Source organism: Furipterus horrens, unplaced genomic scaffold, assembly GCF_987537825.1.
Source record: "Furipterus horrens unplaced genomic scaffold, mFurHor1.1.pri manual_scaffold_11, whole genome shotgun sequence".
NCBI lineage: Eukaryota > Metazoa > Chordata > Mammalia > Chiroptera > Furipteridae > Furipterus > Furipterus horrens.
Window position 1 is genome coordinate 64507411 of NW_028327181.1, and position 16303 is coordinate 64523713.

Here is a 16303-nt window from a genome sequence, read left to right on the forward strand (position 1 = left end):
TAGAATTGAGTCCAGTTATAAAAAAAAAAAGTTCTCCTGAGACAGTGGCAGAGGGAGACGTTACGCTTCCCCTCTCCATGGTTTTGATCTGTGGGAGGGCTCAGCGGTAGGTGGAGGGGAGCTGAGTCCCAGGCTCTTCCCCTTAGTTCTCCTCGTTGACCTGGTGTCGGGACTTGGGGTCACCTCATCACCCTCCCCTTCCCTGCCCAGCAGAGCTCTGTAGGAAGCCCCACCCCTCCCACCGTCAGAAACTGAGCCAACACCTTGGTACAGAAACGAGGGAAAACACTCCCTGAATTTTAATGACTTCCGATCATAGCACGGTAGGTGTCATACACATTTCCAGACCCTGTGGTGGGAAACCCTGGGTGGGGGTGGGGGGAGAAGGCAGGGAGAAGGACAGAGACTCAGAATGAGGGTGAAGGAAATTGAAATCAAAGACCTGGGGTGAAGCAGGGGGGGTGAGGTGGACCGGCCAGGCAAAACATTCCAGCGGCTCCCATGGGGGCAGCCAGAGGCCTGGGCCCCCACCCAGGTGCCTCAGAGCCCGGGGCAATGGTGATGGTGAGATGCTGCCACCCCTTACCCTGTCCCCCAGTGAGCCAGGCAGCAGGATGCAGGGGATGAAGGGGGCAGGCCCTCTTCCTTACCCTCCCAGCCACTCCAAGGTGTGGGGAAGGGGAGCCACTGCCTCTTCTTCAGAGGGAGGCTCAGAGGGTAGGTCGCTTGTCCAAAGTCTTGTAGTACTTCAGGCACTAGGATCCAGGAATACTGGACTGCCCAAGGTCATGGTGGTCACCGTAGGGCTGTGATACCCAGGGTCATGGAGGGGGAGTCAGCTAGGGAATTCATAGATTCCCTCTCACACTGGATCTGGAAGATAAACCCCCCACCCACAATCCATCCCCCAGATTCTTATCACTGCTCTGGGGTCCTTAATTTCCTGGTCTATAGTGTGCAGCTGGGCCAGGTCAAGGCTGGGTTGTTCTATCTGCCCCTCTTCTCAGAAGGGACTTCGATATCCTCCACCAGATCAGGGCTGAGGGCTGACCCTCAAGGAGAACTCTGGCCAAGGAGCAGGGGATACGCCCTTCAAGTCCCCCAGGAATCCCTCAGGCTTCATTATTTTTGTTATTTCTAAATTGGTACAAAACTGACAGTAATCAGCTCTGGTAAGGAGAGGTAGAAACCCGGCCAGGCAGCCGGAGAAAATGGGGTGGCGTGAGTAAGGGCATAGGGCCAACTGGTGTTGGGACAAGGAAGCGTAGATCCTGAGGGTCTCCATCTAGGGCTGGGAATGCGGGCATATCTTCCTCAAGCAAGGGGTCCTCGTAATTGTTTTTCTGGCTCTAGCCCTCCCCAGATTAATCAGGGTAATCTGAGATTCAAATGGGCAGAGTCTGGAGCATCAGACTGGGGTGGGATGAGGAGGCAGAGCCTTCACCAGCACAACCAGGCCTCCAACACCCCACCCCGGGAACCAGCTCCCCAAACCCAACATCCCCCAATCTAATAGACCACCCAACGCAGGAAGAAGTAGAGGGCTGGAACCTAACATCGTGGAAGTAAACCTACCCTTCGGGGGATTCCCGCTCCACACTCTGTCAAGAAAATAAAGTTTTAACCCAGGGGTGTGACCTGGCTTTGGGGTCAGGAAAGGGGTGAGGGGCACCCAGCAGGGACGGACCATCGAGTTAAGGCTGGAAGGTAGGTTTTTGTGTCTCTGGGGGCTGCTGGGTGGGGAGGTCTCCCTGGAGGGGGTACAGCTCAGCTTTCTCCCCCTGACTGATCTGGGACCTCAACCCTTAGACCCAATTGTGGTCAGTCCTTGGGCCACCCGCATCTCTGTCCTGTGCCGGTGGCGCTGACGGATCAGAAGGCGGGCCTCACAAAGACTCCGCCAGGATCTGCAACAAGGGGTTGGACGAAATGAGAGCCCTGTGAACGGAGCGGGAGTGGGGTGGGGAGGGGGAGCAAGAGGTGGCTAAGACAGCTAAGGACCAAGAGACACTTGGGCAGACAGATGGGCGCGGGAAAGGAAGACACGGGAAAACGACAGACACTCTCTGGAGAACACAGGTGGGGGCCCAGCTAAGGCAACACCTCCCCATCCCCACACTTCATTTCCTGCGCTCACCCCAATCCCAAAAGGCCGTGGTGCCCCTTGGGGCCAGGCTGGGTACTGCACTGCCTACAGTCCTAAAGGAGGCCGTCCCAGGAAGACAGATGCGAGAGAGGACGACTGGGCAGTTACGGGGACGCTCCCTCTCTGCCCTCTGCCTCTCACAGGGAGATGCGTGGCTGCAGGAGCATTTCAGGCCCGGAACTTCAGAGTTCTATTCCCGCCACTCGCAACTCAAGCCCCGCAGTCCCATCAGGAAGCTGCCCAGGCCGTGGCGCCTACAGCCCTGGCGGCCTCGGGCTGGTGCGGCGGGCGCCTCACATGATGGCGCAGCGGTTGCGGCGCAGCGCCCCTTGGAAGCGCAGGGCAGCGTGCACGTGTTTGCAGCGGGCGCAGCCGACGCTCTTGAGCAGCTCGCTGAAGAGCAGCAGGATGTGCCAGTTGTACTTGGCCGAGCACTCCACGTAGCCACACTTCCAGGTCTTGCGCACCAGGTGTGACACGTTCCAGCGCGGGATCACGCGTCCACGCTGAAGGTCCCGCTTATTACCCACGATGATGATGGGCGTCTCTGAAGTGCCAATCACCCTGGGGGACGAGGTGGGACTCTCAGAACTCCACCAGTATCGCAGCCACTGGACTTTAATGAGGGCAGGCTGTGCCTAGTCAGTAATATTACTACCGTATGTCTGTTCCAGGCACAGGGCTTAGCTCTGGAGATGAGTATACTCTCTAATCTGCACTATAGATCCAAAAGGTGGGTACTATTGTTCTCCCCATTTTACAAATGAGGAACCTGAGGCTTACACATTCACTGGCATAAAGTCATGCAGCTGAGGGGCCCTGGCATCTTGTCCCCAGAGCCCCTGATCTAACCACTGTACTAGATAGAGTAGCCACCCCATGGTACGGGTCCCAAAATGAGTTAACAGTAAAACGCCACGAGTGTGTGCGTGCCTGAGTGTGTGTGGGGAGGTTGGAGGCTGATTCGTCTGCATTCCCCCACTGCTCCCTTTTCATGGGAGCTGGCTAGCACTGGGACATCTGCTGAGGCGGCAATGGACTGCATCCTGGGCCCTCACCTCGTCTCTAGGATCTGCTGGCGGATGGTCTTGACATATTCGAAACTGTCAAAGCAGCAGATGTCGTAGACCAGGATGTAGGCGTGGACGCTCCGGAGTCCCCTGCAGCAGGCATCGGCCCACTCCTGCAACACCCCAGGCAGGGCCAAGTCAGAGCAGCCATGAGGGCTCCCCTGCCCCCAGTTACCTCCAGCCATACACTGACAGCACTCGCACCTGCCACTGCACCCCAAGCCGTCCACACCCACTTCTCCCCAGGAGACCAGGGCCAGTGCAGAATGGAGCTCAGGGCCGTGGCTTCCCCACCTCAAGCTACAATAGAGTAGGTCACACTGTCTGACCTTGAGGGCCACTGCATGGTCCTGTGCATATCTGGAGCTGAGATCTGCCTTGTACCATTCTACCCCCTAATCCATCTACCCACCCATCCATCTTTGTTCAAGTACATTTATTAAGTGTTTAAGAGCCTATCCCTGAGCTAGCTGTTGGACCTGTTGAAATAGTCTCTATCTTCTAAGGCTCAGCTCAAATGCCTCCTCCTCCAAGAAGCCTTCCTACAAGCAGGGGACTCCTCCTTTCACCTCCTGAGTATACCTTGGTTAGAGCTGTTTCCATCCCCAGCTCCCCACTTCTGCTGTGAGCTCCTGAGGAGGCCAGAGTCAAGCCATGCTCATTTCTACATACTTCCTCCTCCTCCCCACTCAGTGTCTCGCACTGTGTTGGCTCTTAGCAGGCTCCTTATGCTCTGCCTAACTAGGTGAGCTCTCCATGGTCCTGAACCCCAGGTTGGTCCATGCTGGGATCAATGCAACTCCTGTCTGTAACTCTTGCCCTTAGATTGCTACCTGATGTGCCCCTTCTGTAGGTTCCACTCTGCCCTCAAGGTTGAGAAAGAGAAGGCCTGAGGAGAAAAGACAGGCTGGATGCATAAAGGGGGCTGATGCAGAACTTCCTGCATGCTTATGGCAAATTCTCAGGGTGGGGTTGCACCTCAAGATGAATAGACCCCTGGAAAGGCTGAGTACACTAAAGAGAAGGTTCCTTAAGAATTAATCAGCTAATTAACTTGCCAGCTGATGGCAATTGCAAGAGCAGTTGAAGGCAGCCAGTGTGTGGAAAGAAGGTGGACTCTGAAGTTGGGGGAGGTGGAGGCCTTCAAGGACAAGGGCAACCAAGGTCTTCTCTTTTGAGGGGCAGGCATGTCTCCCATAGGCTTGTGAGTTGGGGCCAAGACCAGGAGTGAAGGAGGACTGCAGCTGGCTCTCCACCTCATAGGAGGAACGAAAGGAAACAACTTTGGTGGCAGTGACAGAGTTGTGTCTGACTCCCGAAAAGTCCTTCCCAACTCAAAGGTTTAGAAGCTTGTGCAGTGAATTTCCCCAGGGAGATGATGTGGCATCTTTTCTTTGTGCTGAGTTTTAACTTTGGTGTAGGGGGAAGATGTTGAGGATGAATCCCAAACTGTAGGAAACCATTAACTGGCTTCTCTGGCCAGGGAAAATAGCATCCTGCTGGACACAGTGAGCTCCAGGAGCTTAAGACCCACAGGTGTACGTGGTTCCTCCCCAGGCCCACACAGGAGTGGGGATTAGTGAGAAGTGGGAGGGATGTGGAAACAGGCACAGAGGCTCCCACTCTCTTCCAGCTCTCTGCCAGGGAGATAAAACAGCTGCCAGCCTCCCAGGGCGACAGCCCGCCTCTTCCCCAACATGCCGCCTCCTCGAGGAGGCCTCCAGGCTGCCTCCCACCCACTTCTCTCCAGAGGCTCCTAAAAAGAAGAGGAGGAAGGCTCTGGAATGGCTGGCTTGTCCTTTCACCCCCAACTGAAGGAAGGGAGCAAGAAAGCCCAACTTTCCTTCCAGCTTGCTCTAGGAAGGGTTCCAGATTGTATTGGGTTGGCCAAAAAGTCTGTTACATTTTTCTGTAAAATAGAAGACACATTTTTCATTTTTATCAATAACTTTATTCATTTTGGATATTTTGAGTATGTCAGCTATCTCCTACTCTTGGCTTCTAGTGGGTAGAGGCCAGGGGTGCTGCTAAAAATCTTCACATCTTCCAATGCATAAGGCAGCCCCACAGCAAAGAATTATTTGGCCAAATGTCAATAGTACCAAGCAAGTTTGTAAACCACTTTTGACACATTCGATCAGTCACAGCACCTTCTCCACACACTGCACAAATCCTTTTTTTTGTGTGTGTGTGCTTCAGTTGCATTTTCCTTTACCTTTGACATTAAATTGGCTACACAAACATTCACCAATTTTGATAAGATTTTTTTCAGTGCACGCTTATATGACAGCTGTCACAATCCACTCTAAATAACTTGCTTCGAATGAAGTTAAAGACAACTAAGCACTTACTAGAGCCATTGTATGGAAAAAACATAATGGACTTTTTGGCCAACCCAATGAAAGGCCATCTTGCGGCTGTGTCAAGACAGAGAAGGAACAGTGGAAATTGAGTGCAGCTCCAAGGAAGCGGGGGATGAGGGAGGTTCAGCCCCTGGGTCTAAACCATGCATTTCCTGCTCACTCCTGTGGTGGACTGCACACACCTCTCACTTCAGCTTCCTGCTCTGATACAGCAGAGGGGGCTGTGGAAGGAACAACTGAGGCCCAGACCCAGGAGACACCACTCTCCTGGGCTGGATTTCAACAGGAATTGGAGAAGAATGTATTTTTATTCTATTTTTGGTTGGTGGCCATCTGGATTCTTGTGTTTTATTTTGATCTTTGAGGCTTCCCGGGTCCCTTCTCAATACTTCTCTGCTCAGAGTCACTTAGCTGTGCTCTAGGAGTGAGGTCTCGGACATCCTGAAGAGTCCAAAACTCATAGAGTCAGTCAGAATGAAAAAGGCCGGCAATCCAATAGAAAGATGGGCAAAGGGCAGTAATAGTTGTCAGGAAAGAAATGCAAAGGCCCTTACATAGGAAAAGATGCTTAACTTCACTCATAGTCAGAGATGCAAATAAAAACTACAATGAGACCGTCAAATCTCATCTATCAGATTGTCAAATATCCTGAAGTTTGACAATGCACGCTGGTGGCAAGGCTTTGGGGAAGCAGCACGCATGTTCTGTGGAACTTTACAGATGGGGAGGGGGCTCTGAAACCTTCCAAACTCCAGGTGCATTTACCCTTTGATCTAAGCAATGCCCTCCCGGAAATCCATCCTGCATAGATTCTACCCTATGTCCTAAGTGACTATGTACAAGGCTACTCATCATAGCATTATTTGAAATAGCAAAAGGCTGCAAACAACCCACTTGTCCAACAAGCGGGAAACTCCACAGTACATCTCACCGATGGAATACAACATCGTCATGAGGAAAGAATGAAAATGACCTCTAGGTACTGACATAGAAAGATCTCCAGGTTATAATGTGGTCAAAAAGCAAGGTGCAGAACAGTTTTTCTTTAAAGGTAAGAAAGTGGGGTGGGATAAGACTACATTTTCTCATTTGTATAGAGAAACACTGGAAGAATGAACTTAAAAAAACGAGAATGGCTAACAGAGAGTCGGGGGAAAGTCAGGGCGAAGAGGGCAGGGGTGGGACTGAGATTTCTCTGCGTGTTCTTTTTCTACCAAGTTTGCACTTTTAAATCGTGCCTTGCCTCTGCTCAACTTGAAATTAAGTGAAAATCAGGTACACAACAAAAAGTAAAAAGTACACGGAGCTCAGTGCGCAGGACGGCAGTGGGAGCTGAGTGCCAGGCTCCTGTTCAAGTACCCCCGGAGAACGAGGCTCTGACCCTAGACCCACGGCCCTGACCGCGCTGTTCCCAAGGGGTGGGTGCATAAGTCTTTTGTGCTGATGCCCTGCACCTGGGATGGCAGAAACAGTGTCCCCAAGGTCGGGCCAGGGCCCTCCTGCCCAGGGTTGCTGAGACATGCCGAGCCTGTCCCTCCCGAGCCCCTACCTGAGAGATGGCCGTATTTGCACCATTACAACTGTCCAGGCCGTGGCCCCTGCCTTCCTGTCTCCACCACGGTGCCTGTCCTTCTGAGCAAAACCTCTGCACACCCTGGTTAGGGGCTGCCTTTGGTGAGCAAATGCATCTTAGAGGTCAGTCTCCCCACGCACCCACCCCCTCTCAAGCCAGAGGTGGAGAAGGCTAGGAGAACCTGGTCCCTGCACGCTTGGGGAAGGAGCACTGGAAGCCAGTGCCCTGGGAGCATCCAAATCCAACCCCTGCAGGAAGGGTGCCCAGCAGGCCCGTCCTGAGCACAGGGGCAGAGCGTCCCTTAAGAGAAAAGGCCCTTGGGCAAGACACCTGTCTCTGAAAACACCTTTCCCAGGTCCTGGCCTTTTCTTCTGCTGCCCCTTCTACAGACCCTTCTATTCAAGTGCCCACTACAGGGCCTGGCACACATTAAAACGCTCATCAAATATTTGTGGAATAAGCCAGCACACAAATGGATTCCTGGCATGGATCTAAGCGGGGTGGCCCGCGGGGCAGCGTGGAGCTCTCAAAGTCAGGGGTGGAGGCCTGACAACAGGGCCAGAGCCTGGAGAGGGATGGAGACCAGCCTTTCCCCTACCGCCCCACCTGCCACTCCCCCACTGCCTCTCTGACTGTGGGCCCCCCTACCTGCAGCGTGTTGACAGGGAAGGCGCTGATGGGCGGGAAGTCCAGGATCTGGAGGTCGTGCACGTGGCCGTTCATGACGACGGCAGGCAGGTAGAGGCGGCGGGCGGTGGTGGGCACGCAGACCTCGCTGAACTCGTTGTACAGGAACTGGCGCACGATGGCACTCTTGCCCACGCCTTGAGCCCCCAGCACGGCCACCCGGTAGGTGGAGACCATGCCTCCCGCCCCGCACCGCCACCAAGTCCTCACCGATGCGTGGGGCTCCCCTGGGCTGCATATTCCAGGGGCTGGGGGGCTCAGCCACCGTCAGGACCAATCATTGCTGCCCCTGCTCGCCCTGGGCCCTCTGTGGCCTCCACCTGGATTTGGGGATGAGAGGTGGGCTTGGTGGGCTGGCTTTTTCTTGGACATTGCTGCACTTTTCCACCTTGGGATCTTTGCTGAAGCTGTTTCTGCCACTCAGAATGCCTTCCGTTGCCCAGAACCCCTGTCTCATCGATGGGAATCCTCCCCATCCTTCCTTCTCCATTTTTTCCCCTGCCCTCCCACCAGGGGGAATCAATCTTTCATGACTTGTATTATGACCTGACCATAGGCCAACTGAGGCAGGCTCAGCCTGCAGAGCAGTGGCAAGAGCACTAGAGCTTAGCTCCCCCACAGCACCCAGGACATGCCTGGGTCTCCTCCTCCTCTGGGGTGAGACTAGGCCAGTGTGTCTCAGCAGAGACACTGTTGGCATGTCTTAGAGGGTGACTTCTTCATTGGGCAGGACTGTTGGCACACTACAGGGCATTTTGCATCCCCAGCTGCCAGCAGCAGCAGCCTCCAGTCACCATGACGACCCCAAATGCCCCCCCACCTCCCAAATGCCCCCATTGAGAACCCCTGGACCAGATGACCACTTGGCTCTGGAGGACAACATGGTTGAGCACCTGCTCTGTTAGTGTGTGTGCCCACAGGTCATCCTCAGTGAATACGGTATCCCTGAGGGACAGGTGTTCCCACTCCAGTGAGAAGGCTCACAGGGAGTAAGAAGTGTACCTAGAATCACACAACTGGGAAGACCAGCTACTCCGTTCTACAATGTCACAGTACTTCCAGCTTCCAGTTTAGTGATTCCAGCTGGTAAATGCCTACAGGCCAAGAGCTGTGTCTGATTCTCTGGCAAACCCCTGAGTTTGGAGGGCCTGGCACACAGCAGGTGAGTTAGCAGCCAGGAGAGGGCTGCTACAAGGTTGGCCCTTGCCATTGATTCATTAGCTCCTTGCTTGCTCAGTTGCAGTGACTTTAGAGCTTGGGTATGAACCCCAGCTGTGGTGCTTTCCAGCTGTGCATCAGGGGTGAATCACCCGCCCAATCTAAAGCGTGCTCTGCACATATATTTAACTGGGGCCAATAGCCTGTACTTCTGAGATAATCTACGTAAATCTCTTAGCTAGGTGCCTTCTCCTCATTGGAGGGGATGGTGACCAGGGAGGCTGCTATATGCCTGAGAGACTTCCTGTTTGGGGACTATTCCCAGGAAGGATGACAACAGTGCCTGCTAAATGGGTCCGGGGCAGATGGGTTTGTTGGATTTCAGTAGGGCTGTGCTTTTCAGGCTGTATGTATGTCTTCTGTGTGGATGCATGTTCTTTCTCCATATGCACAGTTTACAGCTAAATGTACCTCAGCTTGTCCTGGTATGGACAGAATAGTAAATAAAGGGCAGGATTTGAGCAAAACCCACCAGGGCTGGAGTCCCAGTTCTGTCGGTCACCTCAAGTGTGAAGTTGGACAAGAAACTTCACAGGGCGTAGTGAGGTTGTACAGATAAAGCCCAGTGCCTGGCACAGCGTAGGTGTCCAATGAAGAGTGGCCATTGTCATGTACAGGGGTCTTCTCTTCATTTAAACTTGCTAGGACCTCCTCGCCATCGTGAGATGGGCCACTATCCACTGTTGCTCACATACTTGTTGTGTGTGCGTGTATGTATGATTCTTTTCCCTGTTTTATTGAAGATGAAAACAAGAACCAAAAACAGAGACTTAGGGAAGTGAAGACCACAGAGCCAGCTGAGCTGTCAACTAAGACTAGGACCTCGATCTCCTTCCTGCCCCATGTCCTGTCCTCACCTCAACAGGTGCTTACGGGCTCCCAACTGGGGTAAGTACCAGTCCCTTCCTCCCCATTAACTGTTCCAGGCCCTCGGCCCCTCAGGCACTCCTGGACACTGTCAGCTTGACAGAGAGCTTCAGCTGGGTTAATTACATAACCAGCACAAGCAGGTGGGGAGGGGACATCCTAGGGGAGGAAGAGGGCAAGGAACCCCCAAAGTCTTCTGCCTCTCTCTGGGTGTGGCAGCTCAGAGATATCTGGGATGTACCCTACCTGCATATTCTCGTGAACACCACACTCCCGCCCAGAAATCAGTCCTTTTGGGGGAATAACAGGGAAGTATAGCAGGAATGGTGCTAAAGCCAGGGAAGGGTCCAAGAGAGGCCCCTACGCTGGGGCAGCCTCCTGGAACTCACCAGGCCCAAGTGTGGCCCTATCCCCGACTCAGAGGTGAGCGGTTCCCCCTCTCTCTTCCCAGGCAGGGGTCCTGGGTCTAAGTGTCTACTAATCCAACATCCCCAGCAGGGTGGGGACGGAAGGGGGCTGCCCAGAGAAGCAGGCCCCAGTCCCTGAGCGCTCCCTCCCCAAGGCCTGTGCTCTGCAGTGAGTCTGCAGACAGCGCTCCGCAAGAGACTGGGGACACCCACAGGGGCCAAAGCCTGTCCCTGCCCCTCTGCCTGGACACCTGAATCTGCCCCAGACTGAGGAAAGGGCCTTTTCCGTCCCGCGGGCCGAGTCACACGTCTGCCTGCTGTTTGTCCCCACCACATTCATGTAGGAATGGGTGGGTGGGGGCTTCGAAGGCTGCTGGGCTCCCCATGACCTGATTGGTAGGAGTTTGGGGGGGATGTCAGAGCCCAGCCTGCTCTCCGCCTCCAGCACCTTGGAAGCACCCCCCAACCCCCAGCTCCAGCTCTCACGTGGCCGCCCCGCGCCGCTTCCCCACCAGCCCGCCGACCCCCTCCTCCATTCTCGCCCAGGCACCAGTCGCCCTTGTCGTTCCCCCCTAACCTACCCCGACACCGCGCCGCCCCCGGCACGACCCAGCCCGGCCGCGGCCCCGCCCGCGTCCCCTCCTCCCGCCGCTTACCCGGGGCTGTCCTAGCTGCCCCCAGCCCTGGCCCGCCGGCCGCCGGGGCCGCGCTCCCCCCGGGCTCCGGCGCTGCCCCCTGGCTCCCCGGCCCGGGGGGAGAGAGGAGGGGGCGCCCCGGCTGCCCAGTCGAGGCGGGCTCAGAGGCGGGCGCTGGGGACAGGTGCGGGCGCCGAGGGGGTAGGCACCTCCAGCCCCGGCTCTCCCTCCGGAGCACGCCGCCCGCAAGCGCTGGAAGGAGGCAGGAGGGGGGAGCGCGGGATGGGGCGGGGCAGGGCCGAGGAGGGGGGGGCGCTGACTGGCATTCCGCTGGGTCCCTGAGCCTGACACATTCACTTGGGCGACCCTAGACGAATTCTTCTTTAATCCCCAGACGCGACCTTCACCCCCTCCCGACTCTTCCTGCGATATTTTTATCTCTAATCAGGAGCAGTGGGAGGAAGAGACCAGAGAGGTCCTAACTCACGCCCTATGCTTCACTGCAGACCAGGCTGGCTCAGAGCAAAGCTGATGACCTCCTGCGCACCGCCCAAAACTCTACTACCCTCTCCTCTCCAGACTGGGAGATGCCAGGGATTGAGGAGAGAATCACCGATGTATTTATTCTAAAACAATCGTTATCAGCCTCATTCATTATCAATAGCTAATATTTTATGAGCATCTACTCTGCGCCAGACAACATGGGGAGCTTTGCCTGTATCCTCAATTCTATGCAACATGCTGAGCTTTGCCTGTATCCTCAATTCTGTGAGGTCGAACCTCTTTCTCCCGTTTTACGGAAGAGACAGCGGAGGCTGAGAGGGGCTGAGTAACTTGTCTTATTGAAGTGCAAGATATGGAGTACAAAGATGGGGAGCCCCTAGCTGGGCAACCCCTAATGAGCTTGGAATGGTGCTCCCAGTCCATCAGGGTGACCAGCAGACCCGCAGCGCTGATACGTGCTGTGTGCCAAGTCAAGGTTCTGCGGGAAGGTAGAGGGGGTGGACCAACTGATTAGAAGGGTCAGTGGAGGCCACTTTCAGGGAAGGAGGCTTGAAAGAAATGGTGACTTGTGGTGGCAGGGTGGGCGACGTTGTGGAGGAGGAGGGCTTGTAGGTGACAGACACTACAGAGGCTTGAAAGTGAGCCTGGAACCAGACCTGCACCTGGGGGTGGGGTGGGGGGCGGGCAGGAAGCGTGGTGAGTCGGGGGAGGTAAGAAGCTGGTTGAGGTGAAGTCACAAAGGACCTGATTGCCAGGTACGGAGTTGGGATCGAGCCTCTGCTGATGGGAAGGCATCGAAAGGTTTTGAAGCAGGGCAGCAACCTGGTCACAGTTGTCGTTTAGATGCCTGGAGGACTGGGGGAGGGTGGGGAGCTCTGAAAGACGTTTTACTTCCGGGATCCAGCAACCCGCACTACGACTTTCTAGACTCTACTACTTGCAGGCCACCGTTTCCTCATGGAACCCAATGTTTTCCCTCCCTCTGGGCTCTGAATTTCAGGCAACTTCCCCATTGCTCCCTCTTCTCTCCTGTCGACAGAAAGCATAGAAAGCATAGTGGTTATGAGCCAGGGTTCAGAATCAGACAGATCTGGATTTAAAATCTGGCCTTACCACTTGCTATGGACTGAAGGCAAGTAACTGGAACGCTCCAAACTCCAATGAACTTATTTGTAAAATGGGAGGCGTAATTCCGACGACAAAAATGAGCTACCTTGTGCCAAGTCCTTAACACAGTGCCTGACATGTCAGAAGTTTTCTCCTTTAGAGCCCCGTGGCCACTCATAGGTGAGCTTGAACACTACTTCGGGAATGGAATGTTTCCATTTATTCTGGGTAGGCTCCCAAGACGGTATGGTGAAGGTATGAGGAGAGAGGTCAGGGCAGCAGCTAAAAGCGAATACAGGGCAGAAAAGGATACAGCTTCCTCCTGGAGTACCGTTTGTGTGGGGGGGGGGGCGTGGGGCAGAGAGGGTAGATTTACTGGCCCCAATGGGACCGCAATGGTCACCGAGAGCCTCCTAACGTCATTAAATTATCCAGGGCACTATCTATTCCTCTAGTGTATTTGAAAATCTTTAATCCTTACTGTCCTGAGGATCCTAAGCTTTATGCCTAGTCCCCTGGGACCATGACCCTCCATTCTGGTTCTATTTCAGACCAAGTGGACTACAAATAAGAAATTGTGCAATGCTCACGCTCATACCTTGGACCCAGGCTTCTCCAAAGCTTCTTGACTTATACTAGGGGAACACAGAGCCACAGGTTAACTGTGGAGCTTCATACTGGCCTCCAGTGGTAGGTAGGTCGGTCATTTGAAGCATTATTCTTATATTAAAAAAAAACAAAAACAACCATAGTATTAACATAAAATGCAAAATTTGCCTTAATTTAAGATTCCGTTAAGGCATTTTGGTTTGCTGAATTTCACTCTGGGCTAAGAATGTATGTCAGGGGCCTGTTCATTCTCCTCTGTCATTAGGATTACCTTGTGAGAGTTTGACAGGCACTGTCCCCGGGTCTGTCTGACCTTAATTAAGCCTCAAGTAGCTCTGGTTCAGCTGAGGACACCAGACAGCTGAGATGCAAGCTCAGCTCCATGGGAGCAGATCTGTGTGTGTCTACCTCAAGCATCTGAGACCCAGACACAGAGTGGGACAGGAAAGACAAAAACCTGAACCTGCCTGCCTTGCTTGTTCTATCATATCCGAGGATCCCACTGGCTTCCAGAGGCTGTTCAGTCATATCCTGGAGCCTCTGACCGTAAGTGGAGTGGAAGAAACACAGGAGGGAAAGCCAGAGGCTGGATTTGAACATCATCCTCCCTCACCTATGTAGTGGGGGCAGGGGGTGAGTGGAATTCCCTCAGTCCCAGAGTATTGGGGCAATCTTGTCTGGAAAGGATACTTACGGAAATTAAGTCCATCTGGGTCTCACCAGCCTCTGAATTGGCTTTGCCCTTGTTGGCATCATCTGACCAGTGGGGTAAAAGCTGAGAAACTGAGGTGGCAACTTTGAAAGCTTCAAGAAACATCCTTGTTTCTTATAGCACGTATGGGGGCTGACTGGGATTCTAGGATTAGTGTCCAAGAGATGGAAATGGGTAACAACGGGGGAGGTGTGATCTTTCCCAAGTGCCACACCAGGTATTAAAATAAACAGGCTCTTGCCTCCTGGAGCTGGGGGTGGCAGGGAAAAGAAATCTGGGTCCCAGCAAAACCAGGAAAAGCATCAATGCAGGAGGTGGGAGTAGAAAGGCTCAAACACAGGAGTCCTCAGCTGTTTTCTGGCCTCAGGAAAGAGTACCTGAACTCTCCGTATTTCATAGCTGCCACTGTGGGGACAGGGAAGGATCATGAAGTCTCAGGTGAAGTCTGGAGCAAGTGTGCCCAGCTTTTGGAGACTGAACATACTGCTGTCTTGGGGCTTAGCAAGGCTGGCCATCGGCCTGGTGGCTGAGAGCCGAGGGGAGGGCCTATAAGGGAACCTTCAATGGAATGAAGGGGAAGCTGTAGTGTAGTGGTAAGGAAAGGACATGGAGTCTGAAGACATGCTGTATCTTTCATGGAAAATGAAGATAATGCCCATGCTCTGGCTGGGTGGCTCAGTTGGTGGTTGTCCCCGCACACCAAAAGTTGTGGGTTCAATCCCTGGTTGGAGCTCGTAAGGAAGGCAACCAATGAGGTTTTCTCTCATCCATATTTCTCTCTCCCTTTGTCTCTCTTTAAGATCAGTAAACTAATCCTTGGGTGAGGATTTAAAAAATTAAAGGTAATGCCCAATACATGGGATGGTCAAGTATCATAAGCATACAAGTGCATTTACCGCCTTCAACTGCCATAAAACCATGAGCATCGCTATAGAAGAGGAAGTAGAGAGATTCCATCCGGCAGTGATTCTCAACCCCTACTGCACATTAAAAACACTTGGGGGAGTCTTGTAAAATGCAGATCAACCTGGCTCAACACAATCATTAGCCTGTTATGAAAGCTCTCAGGTGATACATTAATGTGCACCCAGGAGTCAAGAGCCTCTGCCCTAAGGATACTCTTGGCTCCAGCTGACAGGCTTAGCTGGTGAACCCAATTAGATCTCAGTAAGGCCCATCCCGCTTCATATCTTTGACCCAGAACCTCAAAAGACTGCCCCGACCCCACTCCTCAAAGTTATTGCTATTATGGTTGGGGCTAAGTGCTGCCCAGCAACAGACATCCAAAAGGCTCCTAGCTGCCAAAGGCAGTTCGTTCATGATGTCTGGATCCAAGTAATGAAAACAATTCTTGTTCTGAGCACATGAGTGCTGAGCACTGTGCTTACAGACACTAACTGGATTGGTGGAGAGGCTCAGGGCATCTTGGTATTGGATTCCTCGGCCTCTTTACTCCAGTCTGTGGGAGATTTCAGAGGCCGTCACTCATAAGAACGCAGAGTGGGGCCTCTATCTTGATGATGCCTAGGTCACATGCCCCCAGCGATACAAATGCAGGTGACGTGAACTCCTTGGGAAGCTTCCTTTCAAGCAGCATTAATTCCACTCACTTGGGAACATGCAGGCCCTGAGTCCAGGTCTGAAAGCCTTTTATAAATGGAGGGATTAGTGAAACGCCCTGAGTAATAGGAAACCGAGGAGTCTGCTGTGCTCCGTCTGCCAATGGGGCCATCTGCCAGGGGAGACAGCAGCTTCCCCTGAGCACACCCCGCCTGAGGCGGTGATGGTGGTATGGGGCTGGCCTGGTTCAAGGGAGCCTCGGGACTGTTCCTCAGGCCAATCTTAATTTCATCTGGCTAAATCCCTGGGAGGGCAGGGCAGCCAAAAGAAAAGTTCTAACAGTGTGCTTACCAACGCCCTGTCCGTCCCTTGGCTGGCTGCTTTTTGTCCCAGTGTCAGTTCTGAGAACAAAGTACATATACCACAAACTTCATTTTGTGTAAATGAAGAGTTTATTGAGGAGGACACAAGGTCAAGCTTCCCCCAACCCCCACCCTCCCCAAGAACAGATCCCAACAGGAAAAGAATGATAAGAATTCTTAGGGTAACAATTACCTTCCCCCTCCCCATTGCTCTCCAGAGTCCCAAGCTTCACAACACAGACACACGGAACAGGCTCGGGCGAGGACACTCAGGGAATCTCTGACCAGCAAGAGTTCTGGGTGTGTGTGTGCTTCCCTTGCCCTTTGTATGACACCAGCTGACGTGACAAAGACATACTGAGGCAGAGGAGAGGGGAACTCAGAGCAATCTCCATTCCGTTTCCCCAATTCGGCCAAGCTTGAATGGGCCCAAAGGGAAGCTGTGGTGGAGGCAACGGGTTCTGTCTCCTCAGGAGAGAGGTC

The 16303-nt window shown here is 53.6% G+C and overlaps 1 protein-coding gene across 2 annotated transcripts; it reads right to left on the minus strand.

Annotated features, from left to right (window-relative positions):
- Positions 1 to 268: 268 nt before the first annotated feature.
- On the minus strand, positions 269 to 11210 carry RASL10B (RAS like family 10 member B). Of its 2 annotated transcripts, none has more exons than XM_090290962.1 (4): positions 10988 to 11210; positions 7801 to 8159; positions 3205 to 3329; positions 269 to 2710 (listed from the first exon to the last, which is right to left on the minus strand). In XM_090290962.1, the coding sequence occupies exons 2-4, from the start codon at positions 8014 to 8016 to the stop codon at positions 2440 to 2442; spliced, it is 612 nt and encodes a 203-aa protein (XP_090147088.1). In that variant the 5' UTR covers positions 8017 to 8159; positions 10988 to 11210; the 3' UTR covers positions 269 to 2439. The 2 variants fall into 2 exon arrangements, with proteins under 2 accessions (XP_090147088.1, XP_090147089.1); XM_090290963.1 differs by lacking the exon at positions 10988 to 11210 and adding an exon at positions 9530 to 9756.
- Between the last annotated feature and the right edge of the window lie 5093 nt (positions 11211 to 16303).

What these genes read in the sequence shown, in the direction of transcription:
- RASL10B (XM_090290962.1), bottom strand. Translation starts at nt 8,016, where the DNA reads ATGGTCTCCACCTACCGGGTGGCCGTGCTGGGGGCTCAAGGCGTGGGC. An exon ending in TCCCTGTCAACACGCTGCAG is followed by an intron (nt 3,330 to 7,800) that starts GTAGGGGGGCCC and finishes GGGGTGTTGCAG; the next exon opens with GAGTGGGCCGATGCCTGCTG. An exon ending in CAGCAGATCCTAGAGACGAG is followed by an intron (nt 2,711 to 3,204) that starts GTGAGGGCCCAG and finishes CTCGTCCCCCAG; the next exon opens with GGTGATTGGCACTTCAGAGA.